Here is a 19,304-nt window from a genome sequence, read left to right as displayed (position 1 = left end):
TGCCTCTACTGTTCAATTTCCTGACTTTTTAAATGCAGAAGTAGATTTTTCTAACGCAAGTAAATGTTACAAACATTTTAATTATTAAATTCAACTATTAGATGTTTATGATATTTTAATGCAGGAATGTTTTAAAGAATTTCAACTAAAACTATAGTAAATGGAAAGCTCATAAAATAAATTCTAATGTAAAATCACTTTATTTCAAAGAAACTTGCATAGATCTGCACAGCAATGTTTGTAAAGTTAAGCTAGCAAAAAAATGTTAACTAAATATGTAGTTTGGAAATTAAATGTTTAGTTTGGATAATTAATATTTAGCTTCCTGACTTTTAATTTGCATGCAAAATACTTGGTGTGTAAACTAAATACTTAGCTTAGAAACTAAATTTCTAATTTGAAAGTTAACCATTTGATTTGCAAGCTAAAGATATGAAATACTAGAACAAATAGTTTTAAATATAAAAGCTAAAACATTTTGCTGGTAAATAATTACTTAATGTTGAATGTTTAAATAACTGCTAAATGCTTAGGTGTGGGCTAAATATTTTGTGTACAATCTAAACATTTAAACTAAATATTCAGTTTGCCAATAAAACATGTAGGTAGGAAGCTTAATATTTAATTTGGAAGCTAAATATTAAACATTAAATATAAACGTATGGATATTTAGTTTGTAGATGGGAATTAAATATTTAGCTTTCAAACTAAATATGGCTTCCTAACTGGATATTTAATTGACAAGTTAAATATTTAGCTTGCTAACTAAGTATTTAATTTACACTATTTAATTCCCTAATTAGATATTTAATTTGCAAGCTAAATACTTAAAAATCAATCTTTAGTTTGCATTTGGGAACTAAATATTTAGGTTGTAAATTAATGGCTTCATTACTAAGTATTTATTTAGTAAGCTAAATATTTAGGTTCCTAACTAAATATTTAATTTACAAACCATTCAATTCTGTAACTAAATATTGAATTGACTAAATATTTAGCTCCGACTTATACATTTAGTTGGGACCTAAATATTTATTTTGCAAATTAAATATTTAGTTAGGAAGCTAAATATGTGCAAATTAAATATTTAATTTCCAAACAAAACCAAAGGAAATATTTTAGGTAGACCTAACTATTTAGCTTTGTAACATGAATTAAATATTTATTTTTGATATTCTGGCATTTATAAATGTATGAATGAGATGGTGAAAATATGACTCCATTTTTTTTTGTATTTTTCTTAATGATGATGGCTAAATAAACTAAAAAATATTCTCGTATTTTTTCTTTTTTATTTATTTTTTTTTTATGTGTAACTTTACAAATTGTATCCCATTTTGTTGAAATCCCCAAACCCGCCTCTAAATAAAACCTGCTGCTGATGATGAGGGGGATAATTTGTTGACGCTCCCTTCCTCTGGTCATTTTTCTCCAGCAGGGACCGCGCCTGCGCCGCTGCGCTCCTTCTACCCCCCCTTCCCGACCGAGGCTTCTCCAATCCGGGCTCTGGCTCCATCCCCGGCTCGGCGTCCCACAGGCCAGCGCTAATAAGTCGCTTAGCTGCCCAGTAATGGGGAAGTGGTAGAGAGAGTGACAGAGAGAGAAAGAGAGGGAGAGAGACTCCGCTGTGCTGAAAGCCGAGAGGAAGTTGAGGTGGGAAGCTCCGGACCAAAGACCCGCTCCACACAACAGACGGACACATCCTACAGTTGCTGTTGTTGAAACGCTCCCCAAAAAGCGCATAGTGATGGAGAGAAAGGTATGGATGCTTATGCTACCTTGTAGCACATTTTGCTCTGAGTCTCTGCCTGCTCATAAATCCGCATCCACCATGAAAACTATTCCTTGTTAAATTTTTTCCTGACGTTAGGCTCAGGATTACAGTGCGCATTGGAGTTTTTTTTTTTTTTTTCTAATGTCTTGCTGCTGTTTATTGTGCGTGTGGAGGCGAGAAAACGTACCGGGATTAAATTGCGCTTCGTGAATTTAGGATTATTTCAAGGCGAGCCTTTAGGTTTGGTACGCGGTGTTTTAGTTAACGCCGAGCAGGGAGTGGGATGTGGATATTTTGAGGCTTCAGTGTTTGCCTGTCTGCATCATCACACAGCACAGTGTATAGTTGCAGGCTGCACCTCCGCTCCCCCACCCCGCCACCCCTCACCGTTTTGCAGCCGACGCAGACACCAGCGCGGCTTGTTAACCTTGACTGGTGTGGGAAACAGACACTTGAGGAGTAATAGACGGGATGCACCTCCCTGAGGAGGGCACACCATCACATCTTCTCACTTTTTCTGCAAATACGCCCCAATTTGACACCTTAATTCAGTTATAGTAATCAGAGGGGTGTAGAGTACCCTGAAATTGCACTTAAGAGTAGCTATAGCATATTTTGACTGGTTAAAGTGAAAAGTAGAGCTAAAAAGTAAATTGGCTGCTTAAAACTACAGTATGTAACTTTTATTTTATTTTTTTTAATCAGTTTTTTACGTATTTGTTAAAACTGTCACTATATATTGACAAATATGAGACAATCTGTGAAAAGATCGATCACTCTCAGGTACTCGCTGCTAAATGTACTAATGGCGTCGTTATCGGTGGCTATGCTAACTAGCCTGAGCTTTCATGACGGACTTCGCTAGCTGCAGCGTAGTAGAGAAGTAAGGGGAAGAAAGGATGAGCAGCACCACTTGGAATTGTGATTGACAGCGCTAAGATCCTCGCTCTGATTGGTTGTTTTTAGTTAGCACTGGGAGAAGCAAATTTTTTCTGGTTATCTTCCTCATAGCATACTGTCACAACATAATGACTGTTTCAATAAATATTTTAAAAAATATGTATTTTTTATCAAATTTATCAACTACACCTTTAGGTGTGTAACTTTTATTTTTAAGAAAATCGTTTTTTTATTATTTGTTAAATATATATATATATTTAAAAACAGTGCAGCCTGAGACAGTTTGTGGAAAAAAAATCAATCTCCTCCCTCAATGTCTGAATACATGCCAAAAACAAACCAAATAGAGCCAAGTGGAGGATCTTAGTGCTGCCAGTCATTACCGTGTACGCGCTGATAAATGTAATAAAGGGGAGAAATATAGCCTCCGCCGTCATCGGTGGCTATGCTAACTGGCCTTAGTATTCAGCGCAAGCTCTACGTTCCAGAAGCTGTAGCATAGCAGAAAGGAAGGGGTAGCATGCACATGAGAGTGATCGACAGCGCTCAGAACCTCCTCCTGACTCTTGTTGGTTGTTTTTGACAGAGTGGTGTATTTCTGCAGCTAGTACTGGGAGCACTGGGAGAAGTCAAAAAAGGTACTGATCCAGTACCAAAATATACCAATACTGATACCAGTACTTTTTATTTAAGTTTTATATATCATCAAACTTCTGAGCGTTTGGTGGTGGTACAGAATTTGGAGAAAGTTTAAGTGTATAAAAAAAAATACTTTAATAACATATTAATCTACTTTATTGTCACCAAAGTACTACAACATATTGTGATAAAAGTCCATATTTCCCAATCCTAATATAAACAATACTCAAAATTATAGTAATTTATTTTTGGAACAACATGAGGCTACTGCTGCCATCCATAAATGTATGTATAAAACTACTAATTAATGTATTTTAATTTGCATTTTGGAGTGGGAACCAAAACTCCAGCCCAAAGGCCCACATCCTTGTAAATCTGGCCCTGGTCATCCGACAAAGAAATATATAAAGTTATGTGCAAATTCTGATATTTTAAAGACTAAAGCAATACAAATTAAATAATGCGATTACAAAATCACACATTTCAAGCAGAAGAAGCAGTTTTCCAAAAACTATTTTTAAGTAAAACTTATAAAACTAATTAAATAAGAGTAGTTATTGTTGGAAAAGCATAAAAAACTTCCATGGACAGTGTGGTGTTTAACTCACTTGACCTCCAAATGGCAAACAGGCCCGGCAGATAGAAAATAACACTAAAACAAGAAAGCTTGTGTAAAAACAAGAACTCGCACTTTAATAAACTGTAGTGAAGTTACATGTGTTTGGTAAAATATCCAGAATTGTTACTCAAATAAGAGTAGTGACACTTAATAAAATTATTAATCGATTTAAAAGGTCTATAAGTCTTATTTTTCCCTAAAAAAGTTACTCAACTAAGTGTAAGTAGTTACTACTCGCCTCTGATAATAACGATGAAAGCATGACTTTTAGTGTGTTGCATATGTGCAGAAAAAAAAGTTTTATTTTTACAGTTAATGTGCTGGCAGGCTGTGCCGCATGCAGCAGCAGGAGAGAGGAATTTGGGGTGTATGGCTGAAACTAGATCTACTTCTGCTGAGTCAAAGGAAAATTTCATTTTTATGTTAAAGCTGTAGTCAGCAGCAGCAGCTCATTCCCATAAGATCCAACTGAACGTATTCTATTTCTTCTGAGCTCCTGAGTTTTATAAAGTAGGCTTAGAAAAAGATAAACATCTGTGCTTGTCGTTTACTTCAAAAATGTATTGATTTATACTACAAATCTGGCTAAGCTAACATGTACATACAAAGTTCAAGGAATACTACTAATTCACAAAAGTTGTTGATAGTGTTATTGTTGTTAATAGTATTAGTATTATTGTCAAACAATCTTTATTTATCAGAGATTGGCACCAGCAACCCTCCCGACCCCACTGAGGGACAAGGGTGTAAGAAAATGGATGGATCTTTATTTATCAATTGTGTTTCTCATCCTGCCTTTTGACCTGAAGCAACAAAATATTCAGCTAAGCTACATTTCCTTCTAAACCTAGCTAAACATATTGTTACTAACTCAGGCTAGCAGCTAACAAACAGTTGTGTGGATACCATCAGCCATGGTTGTTATTACTAGCTCACCTATGTAGCTAAAGCAGTTTAGCATATTTTCCTCAATTGTGTTAACAAGCTTTTTCCTATATTCAGGTAGCTTTGCTAAGCATTAGCATTGGAAAACGTGTTAGCACTACTGCAGAAGCTAACAGTTTATATGTTTCAGCTGTTAGTCTTTGTTAATAACTTCAACTATAGTGTTACAAAACAGTTAATCTAGAAATTATTGGTATATGTTAGCATATTTTGGTATTTGTGGCCGTTTTTGAGCTCAAAGGTGTGTGGAAACTGCATTATTTCTATGCTAAATATATATAACCTGCTTCCAAGCTTATTATCTTGTTGCTTCATCACAACATAAATAAGCATTGAATCAATTTTAGAATATGTTTCTTTTTGGTTTTATTGTTTTTTGTATGGTTAATTTGAAAAATGGCTTCATATTTGCATTTCTTACTAATTAAATTATCAAAACAAATTAACTTTCCAGTAGTTGTTTTATTGAGAAATTGAACAGAATATCTATAATATTTTATAATCATAGTAATGTCAGAAAACTCCAGGTGACGTGGATTTTTCCATTCAGTTGCGATTCCATCACAGACTTTTCCATGAAACATATTTTAAATTTCCATCTTTGGTGCTACACCTTCTCTTTCTAAGAAGAATATTCCTCTCATGAAGAGTCAGAGTCTGGAAGATGCTTTTCTGTTTTAAGGTTTGTGGCGTAGAAGAAGTGTTTGGTCATTGTTCGGGCTGCTTTTGTTGGAAAAAAAAAAAGGAAACGGGACTAAAATAGCTTGGTTTCAAGCTGCAGTCTTCCCTAACCCAGCTGCTGGCACAGATATCGCCCGCAGTATAAAGAAAGGAGAACAGTCCATTCTCATTAGTATGCAATGTGCCGTCACAGCTTCCGAGGTCTGATAAAGGATCAGAGAATCAGCTCCTTTTACAGTTTGCTGAACGCCTGACCTGCCTTTTTAAGGAAAACCACACACACACACACACACACACACACACACACAAGTCACTTTGTTCAGCCATGTTTGAAATTCAGCTTGGGATCCCCATCAGGGTCTCCTGCGTTGTTGTGTTTTTTTAACTTATTTTCAGACTGATTTTATGAAAAATTTGGTTTAGAAAGTTAAACATTTAGTGGCTCAGTTTTGTGCACATTTGTATTAACTGCTGCAACTAACGCTTGCGGTAATATTTGATTAATTTATTGATTATACTGACGATTAGGCGCATAGCCGGATAAAACAGTCACATTCTGCAGATTTTTTTAAAGCCAGTATTAGAAATACATTAAACAAATAATAATTCTTTCTTAAGTAAGAAAATAAATATTGCCTAAAGTGCAATAATATAGGATTAATTTAGTGTGTGCTTGATCATTTATAGCAAAGAATAAATCTGCATCTAAAAAGAATATTTATACTTGACTTAATAATACAGTCTTGGAATTATCCGGTTATTTTTTTATTAATTAATAATCGAATAGCATCTGGTTCAAATTCATACGAGAATTTGAACCAGATGAAGCTAAAACTACAGACTAAGGTTTTGTGTTTTCATCTTAAATACAAAATGTATTTATTTTTTGTTCAGTTTTGCCTTAATTACTGTTCTACGTTTTTCTTTTGGCAAGTAGCCTTTTTTAGAGTCTCTACTCCAGTGAACGATTAATCAATAAAATAACTGATTAATCATGATTCATTTGAATAATCTTCAGTATTAACTAATCTCCTTCAGTCTGATACATGTAAATAAAATCCAGTGCAACCTGCTACCTTCAATAAAGCTCGACTGTTGGCACTCCACTGATTTCGCCTCTATGAATGAGTGACGGGAAGAAAGCTATTGTTCAAAGAAAGCCATAAGAAGTTCCTTTTAGATTTTTCCACAACCCATGAGATCAAGATTGACCTTTTTGACCTACATGCAAAAAGCTAGGTGTGGTGGAAAGCTAACAATGCACATCTGCCCAACCCAACATCCACATGGCAACCATGGTGGATGTTCACAGGTGGTGGACAGAGATGGAGACCTGTTTTTATAAAATAAAATAATTAGGAAAACGTGAAAAACTGTTTAAAATGTTAGGATTTATGATGATTACGTCATCCTGTTCCTACAAAAACAATGCTGTTAGTTTACCTTTGAGCAGGTGCGAAAAGGACGCATCAAGTTCTGCGGTTTTAGTTTTTAGAAATGTTATTTATTTATTTTCCTGAAAGTACTTTTGAGTTGATAATTTTTGCCCATGTAGCAAAACGTTACAGGCTAGAAGAGCTACAATTGGAGATGAGGTTTTCCTTCCACCCTAAACAAACATCCAGTAAAAGGCCAGTGAATTAAAAATTGTGTTTTGAGGCAGACTAATGTAAATAAAACATTCTTGGTATCAGAATGTTTTTACAAGACGCTTTATTATTCATAAACATAATGATTTCCAACCAATTAAATCCTCATTGCTGCTGCCAGCAATCTGGAAATGTTGCTTTGAGGTTTGAATATTTTGATTCCTATAAACTTTTTGAACATTTTACCAGTTATTTTTTTTAAATCCTCCCACTTCATTACCTCTATAAATGTATTTTTACGGTTCTAAATCGAGAATTTCCTGACCTAATTTCAGACTCTCCAGTTTCAGGAGCAGATAATTTCCGTGTTTTGATCACCGTTGTCTTACCTAAAGCTTTACTGTGTCCTGGCTCTGGTCTTTTTCCTGTCTTTTATATAGAACCGTTTTTATCTTTTTGAACCTTGCTTCCATTTATAAACCAGATAATGAGATTGCCCACTCGACTCTGAAGCAAAATGTCTGGCCTGTAATGGTCTCACAGTTCAGAGCAGCTGGCTGACCTATTTTAAAGGGAAACGGTTCAATACTGAACACTTTAAACTGCCTCTGACGATTGTGCATGTTGCTCTTATACTTCTGTCTGGTTGTGCTAAGAAAAATTATGGTGAAATGTGAAAATTTTATTTAAAGAAGAATCGATGTGGGCAGTTAATCTGAAATGTCAAAAGATTGTATAATTGGTAAATGCCTTTTTGGAGGACAACTGTTCCTCCTTTGTTGGATGTTGTGTAGTTGGACAGATTTTTTTTTTTTTTTTGCAATATTATTCATATTTTTGCTATTTTGTTATGATGCGTAACCATAGCAACAGGGTGGTTTGCAATAGGGAGCAGCTGACAAACATTGGAAAAGCGGAAATAATATTTAATTTCACCTCTGGGATTAATAAAGTATTTTTGAACTGAATTTAATTAGTAAAGCATCTAAAAGGAGTGAAAAATGCCAACATTCAAACTGTTGCTTGACTGAAACCATTTAGCATTCATTTTATTGTTGTATAAAAGTAGCAAACATTCACATTTACATTGAAATTTGGCTTCTTTAACATACAATCTGACTATATGAGCAGTTAATTATTGTCTAAAGGCCTTAATTTGGTTGTTTTCATTGGTTATGAATTGAAGCGTGATCACTGTTCGGTGTTTAAGCTTTTGTTTTTCCCAAAAAGATGTATCCCAGAATGACAAAAGGTAAACAAATCAGCACTGTTTATGGAAATAACGGACCCAAAATGTTTTCTTAACTAACCCGATCCACCTGAATCCAAGGAGATGTGGAGTATACACTTAAACCTTGCTGTTGCTGTGGTAAAGTAATTTTCAAATATTTGAGTGTTGCTTATATTCATGATAGGTTAGGTTCACACAGCATTCAAATGTGACCCAAATTGGATTTTCTTTTGTCTATTTGCGACTTTTTTGCTCTAAGACCATATTTGAGCCACTTCCATAAGAACGTCCAAAGGTAACAGGCTCTCCTGTAACCTAGCAACCCAGGCAAAGCCCAGCCCGTTACCTAGCAACCCAAGTGGGACTCCAGTACATTTGGTCTGCCTAAAAAATATAAGACTGTTGCAGTTGATCCAAAACGCTGCTGTTCGCATTTTCACTAAAACCGGGAAGATGGAGCTCATCACCAAGGTTTTAAAGTCTTTACAAGGCTCCCTGTTATGAAAAACTGTTGTTGGTTTATAAATTGCTGAACGGCTTGGCACCAAAATACATTAAAGAGCTGTTGTTGTTGTTGTGTTAACCTCGCGGATCTCTCAGATCTTCTAGTTCTGCAGCATTCAGCTTCTGTTCACCACAAACTTCCAGAAAACTGCAAAACAGCCGAAACACTGAGTTCCACCGTTTTAGAGTTGCTTTGGAACCATAACAAGTGGAACGTAGACCAACATGTTTGTGGTTTAGTGGTGATTTTAACTGGTTGCTGAAATGCGCTATACAAATAAACTTGATTGCTTCGTCAGCTGGTTTTGCCGCTGTACAATGGCTGCTGGAAGAGACAAGCGTTTTGTCGTTGACTTTCATTCAGAATCTACTTGCTGCATTCTAGTTGGCTGTGTAGGAGGCTCTATTTCTGCTTTTCAAAAATGTACTGTTGTATAATTCCGCATCTGTTTGCAGCAACTTTCACGTGCGAAGGTAAATGTTGAGTTGGGTGGTCTTGTCCAGCAGCGGTTTATTGGGATTTCACTGCAAAAACACGAAATCTTATCAAGGTATTTTAGACTATTAAGGCATATACCTTACTTCAGTTGAAATATGACAAAACTGAAGTATGAATAGCTTTTCAGCAAGATACAGGAGTTTGTTTTAAGTTAATACTATTTCGGTTGACAGATAATGTTACTTATAACAACATATCTTTCCAATATTAGAAGTGAAATAATCTGTCTATGGAACTAGTACTTTTTTTAAAATCAACATTAAGGAATTATTTACTTAAACAAGCTCTTATATTTTGCTGAAAAGTTACTTATGAGTTAGTTTTATCTTAGTTCAACTATATTAAGGTATTTTCACTAGAAAAAAGACAAAAATACGTGGTGAGATTTTGTGGGTTTTTTTAGTGTTTAAGTCACAAGAGGCCCTAAAACAGCTCATTCTGAAAGAAGCTCAAAATGGCCAAATCTCATTATCTAAGAACGAATTTGTACAAAAACAATGTAACGAATATATTTTATGTAGCCCATAAACCTATCCTAACCTGTTCAAGGAAGCGTAGAAGGTCATGATTAAGCAGCATCCTTGTTTGTGTTGAGCTAACTCATGAGAACGAGTGAAGAAAGGAGCTTGAATTTCTGTAATCTCTTGTGAAGAGCATCCTGCAGGATTTTCATTAGTCTTTTTTCTCTCCTAAGCGTATTTAATTTCCAGTTTCACAGTTTTTGCTCTGAAATCAGCCTGGTCTCAGTCCGCCAGCTGCTGCTCCACTTCTCAAATCACTAAAGTCGGCGTTGCTTTCGCACCATTGGCTGCTGGCTCTGAATGCTGAGCGGATTATCCCGCTGCCATGGTTACAGCAAACAGGAAATGCCTGGAGGCAGGTAGTGCTGCGGGCTTGTCCCAGTGTGCTGTGTGCCGCTCGTGGGTGGGGTGGTTTCTGGAGGGGTGGGGGGGACTTGGCTGTTTTACTGTTACCCCATCTTTCCATCTGCTCTTGCAGTGGTTCCTTTTTATAGGCGCTGGATGCTTTGTCCCTGAAACTCTTATTTGCGGCTTAAAAGAACCTTGCCAGCACAGCACAGCCATCCAGGAGGAACACGGCTGCTTTTCATCTATTTCCCCACTGTTAAACATTACAAATCACTTTGAGCGCAAAACATCAGCAGATGCCCCCTTTATTTCCAGTTGTCATGGGAGACTTTTCTCTCTTTCTCTGCAGGTTCTCCTTCGCTGCACATGCCTCGCTCGCTGTGAGAAATCAGCGCTGAAATGTACTTCTTCCCTCCTTTAATCCCCCCCCCCCCYCAGCGAAGGCGCAGGTCTCGCTTTTGTGGAGTCCCTTTGAAGGCAGCCGTTGGCCATTGAGTTGCTCGCCGAGAACTCTGGCCTTTAAGCAGCTTGAGCTGAGTTTTGTCTGCAGCTATTAAACTGAAGAAAGAGAAGCGAGGGGCCCAGCAGTGGGAGCGAATCAGATTTTCTCCATGCCCTCTGTACAGTCCACATTCCCCCTAGTGCACCCCATCTGTCTGTGACAATAATGTTGACAAGGGCAGGTTCACAGTCTCTGGTATGTAAACGTTGCCACTGGGAACTGCAAGTTATCCCTCAGCACTCATATAAAATTTGACTCCTCTCTTTCTGCTTCTCCCCTCGGTGTAATTTGTAAAATCTCTGCAGTTTTCTCTCAAACACGTGGAAGCAGAAGGTTTGTCATTTCCAGTTTTTGCTGTATGAATCCTTCAATTCATAGTTTTTTTTGGTCCTTAATTTTAATCATACACATCATTTTTGGCCAAATAGTGTTGGTTTACAAATGTAAAAGTCCGAAAAAGCAATAATTTGTGGCAGATGTTTGTAATTATTTGTTACTTTTTTACTGACTTTTGACCGATTAATTGAGTAATTAGATTTAAAAATGGCACATTTAGCAGATTTTTCATTTAAACCACTAATACCTTCTTATAATACTAGAAACACATTAAAAAAATGCAAATGCAATTCATTTTTTAAATAAGAAAATAAACATTTTATTGCCCAAAATGCAATATTATAGCATTTCTGTAATGTACGCTTGATCATTTGAAGATTAATTAATATTTATATTAACCTAGAAATAATTGAATAGTAAAAGGTGTTTAATAGGAGATTTTGTGTTTCTGTAAGCAAATTGCCTTTTTTGAGTCTGTATACTCCAGTTAGCAATTAATCAATTATGAAATTAGTTGACGATTATTTCAATAATCGATTAATTATGATTAATTGTGATTAATAATTTCAGTCTGAACTGAGGGTCCAGTGTTTTTCTTTTATTTTGTTTATGTTTTTGTCCAGTTGCAACTATTTGGCTGATATTCAGCAGCTAACGATGATTAATTTTAGCCCCAATAATTTCACATTTAACGTTCAAACTATCAAGTTAGTGAAAAAGTAAGAGAAGAAAATATTTTCTCATTAGATTTAAACCTATATTAGTTTTAACAAATATAAATAGTCTGGTGTTTGCAGTTTATTTATTTATTGTGTTATAATTATTATTTTTTTGGTTATCAAACAAACAAAAGTGGCAGCTGATAATTAATCTTTGCTATTTCTCCTCTGTGGATATAACAGTTTTTCTTAACATCCCTGACTTTTTGTCCTTTTGAAGCTTCATGTTGCATGAAGCCATCTTGAATTTAGATAAATATGTACCTTTGTTGTGAAACTTGATGGAAATGGTGGTTTGAGAGAGTTTTGAAAACCGACATTTGAAAGGCTTGCGTTGGACTCTTTGGCTCCACCCAGTGGCCCAAAAAGGAAGTGAAGAATTAAGCTTCAAAACAAAAGTTATTTATTTATTTAGAATTTATTTTCAGGTGGAAATTGATAATGAAAAAAAATTCTTATCTTCACATTAAATAGTAATATGAATATGAATAATATAATAAGTTCTCCTTCCTGAGGCTGTCTGCACTTCTCCGCCTGCCTGTTTTGCTCCCCCTACTGGTCATTAATAATAACCTCCGCATCTCCTTTACCCCTTGCAAGCCCCCTCTGCTTCCCTGTCTGCTTCACTGGGACATCACCACTTGGTAAGGCTGACTGGATTTGGTGAGGGAGACGGCGGGGGCCCAGCAGGGGGGTTTATGTTGGCTTTATGCATTGCCTGTACTGCTGGATCTCTTTGTTATCAGTCGACGCCCATAGCTGGAGAAAAGCGGGCCCTATCCCTGCCTTTTGACCTTGTAGGAAACTGTAACTCGAACCTTGCTTGGTTGTGTTTTTGTGTGAATAAAAACGTAGACTGACGTCACACAGGACCTATTTTTATAATACTGTCCAAGTATAGACAATGAAACGTTTGTTAAAAATAGAAATCAGTGAAGGTTACGGAATGTATCCTAAAATGAATTACTGACGGCTGCAGTACTCACAAGTGGACAGCAGGTGTCGCCACCAAGCAAATTAAAGCTATAAAGAATTAGAAAATCGATAAACTGATTTCAATATTTGGAGGTTTAAAGTAAATTTAATGGCTTAAATGTGAAATTATTAACTTTTGTTACATTTGAGGACTATTTTTGAATCAAACATTAGTTTTTATAATTAAAAATAAAACAATCTGCCTTTTTTAAAGATGATACACCACATTTTTTTTCTTTTTGTGTGAAATGATTAAATGTTAATTGTAATTTTCCAAGAAATTCAGATGCTGTTGCCTCTGTATTTCTGCTCAACTCATTTCAAGTTTATTTTATTTTATTAAGGCCTGCACAGTAAACTACGGAAGAGGATTAGGGCCACTGGAGAAAAAAAAACAGTTCTGACTTTAAACTCAGAATTCTGACTTTAAACTCAGAATTGTGAGATTAAAGTCAGAATTCTGACTTTTTTCTCAGAATTCTGAGATTAAAGTCAGAATTCTGACTTTTTTTCTCATTCTGACTTTAAAGTCAGAATTCTGACTTTAATCTCAGAATTCTGAGATTAAAGTGAGAACTGTTTTTTTTTCCAGTGGCCCCAATCCTCATCCTTAGTAAACAGTGTTACATGACAGAAACAAAGCATCAGTTGTTTTGTACAAAGGTTTTCTCTAGCCAATTTAGTCTTTGTTTAAAGACAACAAAAGTAGAATTAAGGATTCACATACGCTGAATTACTGTAACTATTAACAAGAAATACATAAAAATGCATTTTAGCATAAACCTAATTCTACACAACAAAGTAAATTGGTATGGATTAGTTTTCCTATATTTGCTTCATGGTTGATAATTTTGTTTTGAATGAATTTTGAGCTGAATTTGTGAAAACTTTAAAACCTGCTTTGACAGCTGAATATTCAACCTAATTTTCTGCACCACACACTGCACTAAATCATGGCCCAAGTGTGATTTACGCCATTTTTTTTTTCGGTTTTATGACCCACACCCAGACCTGATGACTGTCAGACCTGAAGAAACAATAAATCACTTAAACAAAACCTATCTGACAATATTAAGTAGGCTGAAAGATCTCACATCATGCTTCCAGTTCAAAGAAAATCAATAAAAGATCAAAATATCTTGACATCTATTAGTTTGTAAAGGGTTAAGAAGGCTTTGGGAGGCCAGTGAACCACAGCGAGAGCCATTTTTCACAAACAGAGAAAGCATGAAACTTTGGTGAACCTTCACAGGAGTGGCTGGCCAATTAAAATTACTGAAAGATCGCCTCAGTGACTCATCCAGGAGGTCACACAGGAACCCAGAATAGCATCCAAAGCACAGTTGTCAAAGTTAAAATCAGAGTTCCTGAATAATAAGAGTGACTTAGCAAAATGGCCAAGTCCCTTAAAAAAAACAACAAAGGTTTTAGTCAAACTCTGTAGCTTTGTGTTAGAAAACCCATTTATGCATCTGAATTTAAAGAATGTGCAAAGAAACATTACTTGAGAGTGATTTACCAGTTTATCAAAAAATATTTTTGGGAGTTGCTGTTACTAAATGCAACACGGCAAGTTCAGAGGGCAATAACTTTCTCACATGAGGCCCGATTAGTTTGGATTTTATTTCCATCATAAATTAAATCATCATTTGAAAACAGCATTTTGCATTGACTGTCTTTGTCGTATATTAAAATTAGGTTGGTGATCCGAAACATTCTACTGTGGAAAAAAAAAGCGAAATATGAAAGGAGGAAAACACTTTTTTATATTATAACTGTAAAAGCTAATGTGTTATATTTCCAGCATACTAAGAATAATTAATTAGTTTCTGTTTTAAATGGAAGCAATAATATAATATTTAACGTTTTTGTTAGTGCAATGATAGTTTGGCATTTTACATTGAGAATCTCATGCAGACCTAATGATGGGTTCTATTTATTTAGTTACCTAATCCAAATTAAATGGAAATAAGAGTGTTAACATAGACTTAAAATTTTTATATGACCTTTGACCCCTTCAAGATTTTGCAACTTTTTCAGGTGGAGACATTTTGTACCAATAATGCATCACTTCATACCCGCTTTGACATCCAATGACTTTAGATAATTTTCTCATAATTTCCTGTCAGCGAATGTGGATATTTAACTTCAATAAATAACACCTACCAAGCCAGCACTAATTTTGCTGATGAGAAGTCAACTGGCCCAAATGGGAATCAGAACCAAATTATCAGAACCATATATATAGTATGACCAGTACCTCATTTTATATCTTAAGATATTAAATAAAATCAACCAAAACAAAATATATGACTACATTTCTTCCACTCTAGTCTGATTTCTACCTAATTTTGTCCTTCCACCAAACTTTCCATTAATATTCAAAACTTTGGTTCCGATGAGGCTTGTTTGTGAGCTTAAAAGTAAATTTTAAAAACAACTTTTAAACATACATTTCATGGGTTGAAATTATTGCATTGAGTATGCATAGTGGAGGGTTGATAGTCCTCAGAAAATTATATCTGATTATTTATCTGAAGAATCCATGAAAATACTAAACTTTAAGGAAATATACACTAAAATGCAAAAGTTCAAGTTAGAGGAGGTCATTTATTGTATCCTTATCATTTATTGTGATAAATTCATTATTTATATTGTATTTATTTAAATACAATGATATTACTAATATATAAAATGAATTATATTAATAATATATTTTATATATTATAATAAAATAAATATATGTTATTAATATAATAGTAAATTATAATAATTAACATATATTAATATTGTGTATTATATTAAATCATATTTAATTTCCCTTTGGGATTAATAAATTATTTTTGAATTTGAAATATAAGGTAGATTTCAGTTTACTTTAAAATTGAAATTTATAAGGACTTGTTTAGAAACCTGTTCATATTGGCGGGATTGTTTATTTTACTATTTTCTCCACTGTCTGTTCAATGAGAGTATCAATACATTTGAAAATATGACTAAATACACTTACTGTGTGCAGTTTAGTGATACAAAATCACACCTTTTTGTGTGACTGATGTCCGAAAGAAGCGTATTGCAAATGTGTTTCTCAAGAGCAGTATTTATGTTTGTGGTGTCACAGCCATTGAGTTACCTAAAAAAATAAACAGTCCTTATCATCAATTTTATTGCTATTATGATAGTAGCACAAAATATAATGATAAAACTTTAAGTCCTTGTTGCCCAACTCTGTTTTAAATACAAAATGGAAGCAGGGAGGAAGGTATCGGCTTCAAAGTGGACATATTCTCTTGATTTGTTGTTTCCATCTTCACACCAGTGGAAAAGGAAGTGAAACCAGTGACATGGTGCACTCTTTGTCATTCAAATAACCTCATGAATATTTCAGCGCTGTGATCTGTGACGGGCTGGAGTGGGCCGCGATCTTCAGCGTGGAGTGGATTTAGTCAGAGCAATGACCTCCGTGTCATTTTAGCGGGAAGACAACACAGCATTCGCCTTTCTGTCCTTGAACTAGGCCTCTATATGCATTTTCTTTCTTACTTCTTAAAGAAATTGAGCATAATTACAAGCACCTTATAGTAACCTCTGTCTGGGTCAAGCTTGATGTTTCTAGCTTGAACTTAGCTTGTGGGCTGACTGGGTGAAAGGTAAACCCTAATGAGGCAAGAGGAGGAAATGTTTGTAACCTGCCCCTGCACCCTGAATAGAAAAACACAGGAAGTGAAGGTTCTCTTGACGTGTTCCCTTTTAGTTCCTCCTGTGAAGTGGCTTTAGCGCTCTCAAACACCGCTCCATGTCATAACTCCATCATATAAGGCAGCATCTCTGCGTTAATTATATTCAGTGTGGCCCCTTTAAGAGCCCTAATGTCCTTTTTTGAGAATGAGTGCTGACCATGGTTGCCGGGTGGTGGTGGCGGGGGGAGTCTGGCTCTAATCAGGGTTGCCAGATCTGACTGACTGTTTCCAGCCCAAACACAATGTAGAACCCAAGCAACTCTTAAAAACCCAGCCCAAATCTCAACTTCTAATGAAACTCATGTTCATAGTGTCAGATTTTGTCACATATACTATGTCCTTTTAAAGCAGAGGTGTCCAAAGTGTGGCACGTGGGCCGTCTGTGACCCTTGAAATAATTTTGTTTGGTCCCTGAATGGTTAAAAATTTGGGCAACAAAATAGAGAACAGCAGATGTTTCAAAACATTTGGAAATGGTCAGTTATTGAACTGTTCGAAGCCCATTTTATGTTTTAGATTTCATAATTTTTTTATTTTTTGAGCAGGTAAAACAAAAACAAAAAAAGAAAGAAAGAAAGAAATCACAATGCACTTATTTTTGTATGATGGAGGACTAACACCATTCTTATTTTTATGCAGTTGGCGAAACATTAAATTGATTCTGTGCAAGTTATTCAGGTTGTTGCTAGTTAACCAAAGAGTGGTGAGCTGTTGGGTGACCAAAGAGTGAGTGAGCTGCTAGGTAAAAAAAGAGTGAATGAGTTAGTTGATGCCACCAACCTCCTTAGCTGGTTGTGAGAGGCTGAGTGGCTAAAGTATTTCCTCTGCCTACATCACCCAGAATTCTATGCGGTTCTGGATCGTTGTTCAGCGAAATTGAGCCGCCATCTTGGTTAACAAGCGCAGAGCAAAGCATAGATGGAGGATGGCTTGAAGACCAACAAAAAGAAAGTATATTGACACTTTTGACCAATATGCAAGAGAAAGATATATCAACAAAATCACTGCTATCGAGACCAACCCATAAGAGACAGATAAAGGAGACATGTCAAACGACGTGGACAAGCTAACTCCGGTCTCATATTTTGACTCGGTTCATGAAGACTGCATACACCTTGGAGGAACTTCGCTGTCTGAAATCTTTGGACGCATAAAATCGGCTTTGTAAAGGACGTACGAATTCTTCACGTCAATAACAAGGTTCTGGTGACCGGCAGAGTAAGTACATGTAGCAACATACACGTAGGCTACATGTCCGTGTTAGCTTGCAGATAAAAACTACATTAGCTAATGTTGCTAGTTTGGCAGTAAGTAGTAGTACTACTACTACAGTAAATATCACTGATATTGGTGGGTAGAGTACTCAAAAATTGTGATCGAGTACTAGATGTAATATTCTTATATTGTTTTCAAGTATGGGAATCAGGCGAGAGCTAGTTCTAATTTTGTGGCTTGTTTATTGTTGTCATAGCAACTCCGTAGCAACGGGCATGGCAGTTACTGACACCTACAAGCTACAGCTATTGGTTACAAAGCTCCCGGAAGTGCCTCAATCGTGATATACATTATTAATTTATTGCCCAGCCCTAATTAATCAAATGTCACATTTGGCAGATTCTAGACATTTAAAAATAAAAATAAACTAATACGATTAGTGCAATAACGGCATTTTATTCAAAGTTTTTTCGGTTTCCTGCCACACAGTGACAACTATTTCAAAGCAACACTTTCTAAAAACCTGCCAAAATGTGTGAAGAGTAGCCAAAATTTTAACAGCTGTTTTTTTTTCTCCCCAACCCATTTGAGTGGAAACCAACCCAATCTGGCAACACTGGCTCTAATCCCAATCGCCCACCCCTCTACCCCCATGCAAACCCCGTCCAAACGCATGCCCTTATCTACCATTGGAATGCAACAACTGCGCCGGGGAGAAAAGAAGACGGGGTGGGCTGGCTGAAACCCCCTTGCCAGACCCCCGTATGGCTTCTGAATCCCCCCCACCTCCTCATCTACCATACTCCACCTCCAAGCGAGCGACGTGCCCGGCTCCAACTAAAAAAAAAGTGAGCTAGACATGCTCAGAAGATAGGAGAGAGAGAGGGAGAGCGAGCGAGAAGGAGAGTCAGGGACAGGCAGTGCTGAAAAGGAGAGCACAAAGAGAAGGAAAGTGGAGCAGGGGAGGGGAACAGGAGGCTGGGAGAAGGGAGAGGGAAAGACAAAAGAAGGAGAGGGGAGACGTAGCAGGGTGAAGCGGAGGGGACTGAGCAAATGGCTACGGAGGAGACGGCGGGGGGAGCCAGGAAAGCCACCAAGAGCAAACTGTTTGAGTTCCTGGTCCATGGAGTGGTGAGTGGCGCTGTCTTGTCATTCCTGCTCTGGCATGCATCTGTGTGGATGAATCGGTGTAAGCGTGAGAGAGAGAGAGAGAGCTGGGTTAACGCTGGCCATGTGAAGGTTATTTCCAGCCCCTCGGATCTGTCAGGAGAAGTGGAGCAGCATGAATGGAGCATGAGGGGAGGATGTTGGAGCTCGCCTGCACATGAAAAATCACAGAAATCGAAGCAGAGCTGCAGAAGGCAAGGAAAGAAAAGCAAGAAAAACAGCCAGATTCCCTCCCCTTTGGCTAGCAGAGACGCACACTGCTTTACTGGGATTCAGAGACCCCAAGAGAGCGAGGGAGAGGGTGGGAAATGACGAGTCCTCTGGAGTATCCTTCCAGGAGGCGTGCTGCCGCCGCCGCTGCTGGTCCGTGGAAGGATTTGAACCTGTAAGGTCACCAGAC

General features: G+C 36.6%; 1 protein-coding gene across 6 annotated transcripts in view; it reads left to right on the top strand.

Moving 5' to 3' along the window:
• Positions 1-1,461: 1,461 nt before the first annotated feature.
• smarcd3b (SWI/SNF related BAF chromatin remodeling complex subunit D3b) overlaps positions 1,462-19,304 on the top strand; it is a 51,216-nt gene continuing 33,373 nt past the window's right edge. Inside the window, exon 1 of one of the 6 annotated variants that reach the window (XM_017301934.1) lies at positions 1,462-1,759. In XM_017301934.1, coding sequence (XP_017157423.1) covers positions 1,748-1,759 — 12 coding nt within the window. In that variant the 5' untranslated portion in view covers positions 1,462-1,747. Of the gene's footprint in view, positions 1,760-17,400; positions 17,741-18,563; positions 18,869-19,304 lie in introns of those variants that run through there. The other 5 variants (XM_008396639.2, XM_008396638.2, XM_008396637.2 and 2 more) reach the window with 5 other exon arrangements.

Source organism: Poecilia reticulata, linkage group LG20, assembly GCF_000633615.1.
Source record: "Poecilia reticulata strain Guanapo linkage group LG20, Guppy_female_1.0+MT, whole genome shotgun sequence".
Taxonomy (NCBI): Eukaryota; Metazoa; Chordata; class Actinopteri; order Cyprinodontiformes; family Poeciliidae; genus Poecilia; species Poecilia reticulata.
This window is presented reverse-complemented; position numbering and strand designations above follow the sequence as displayed.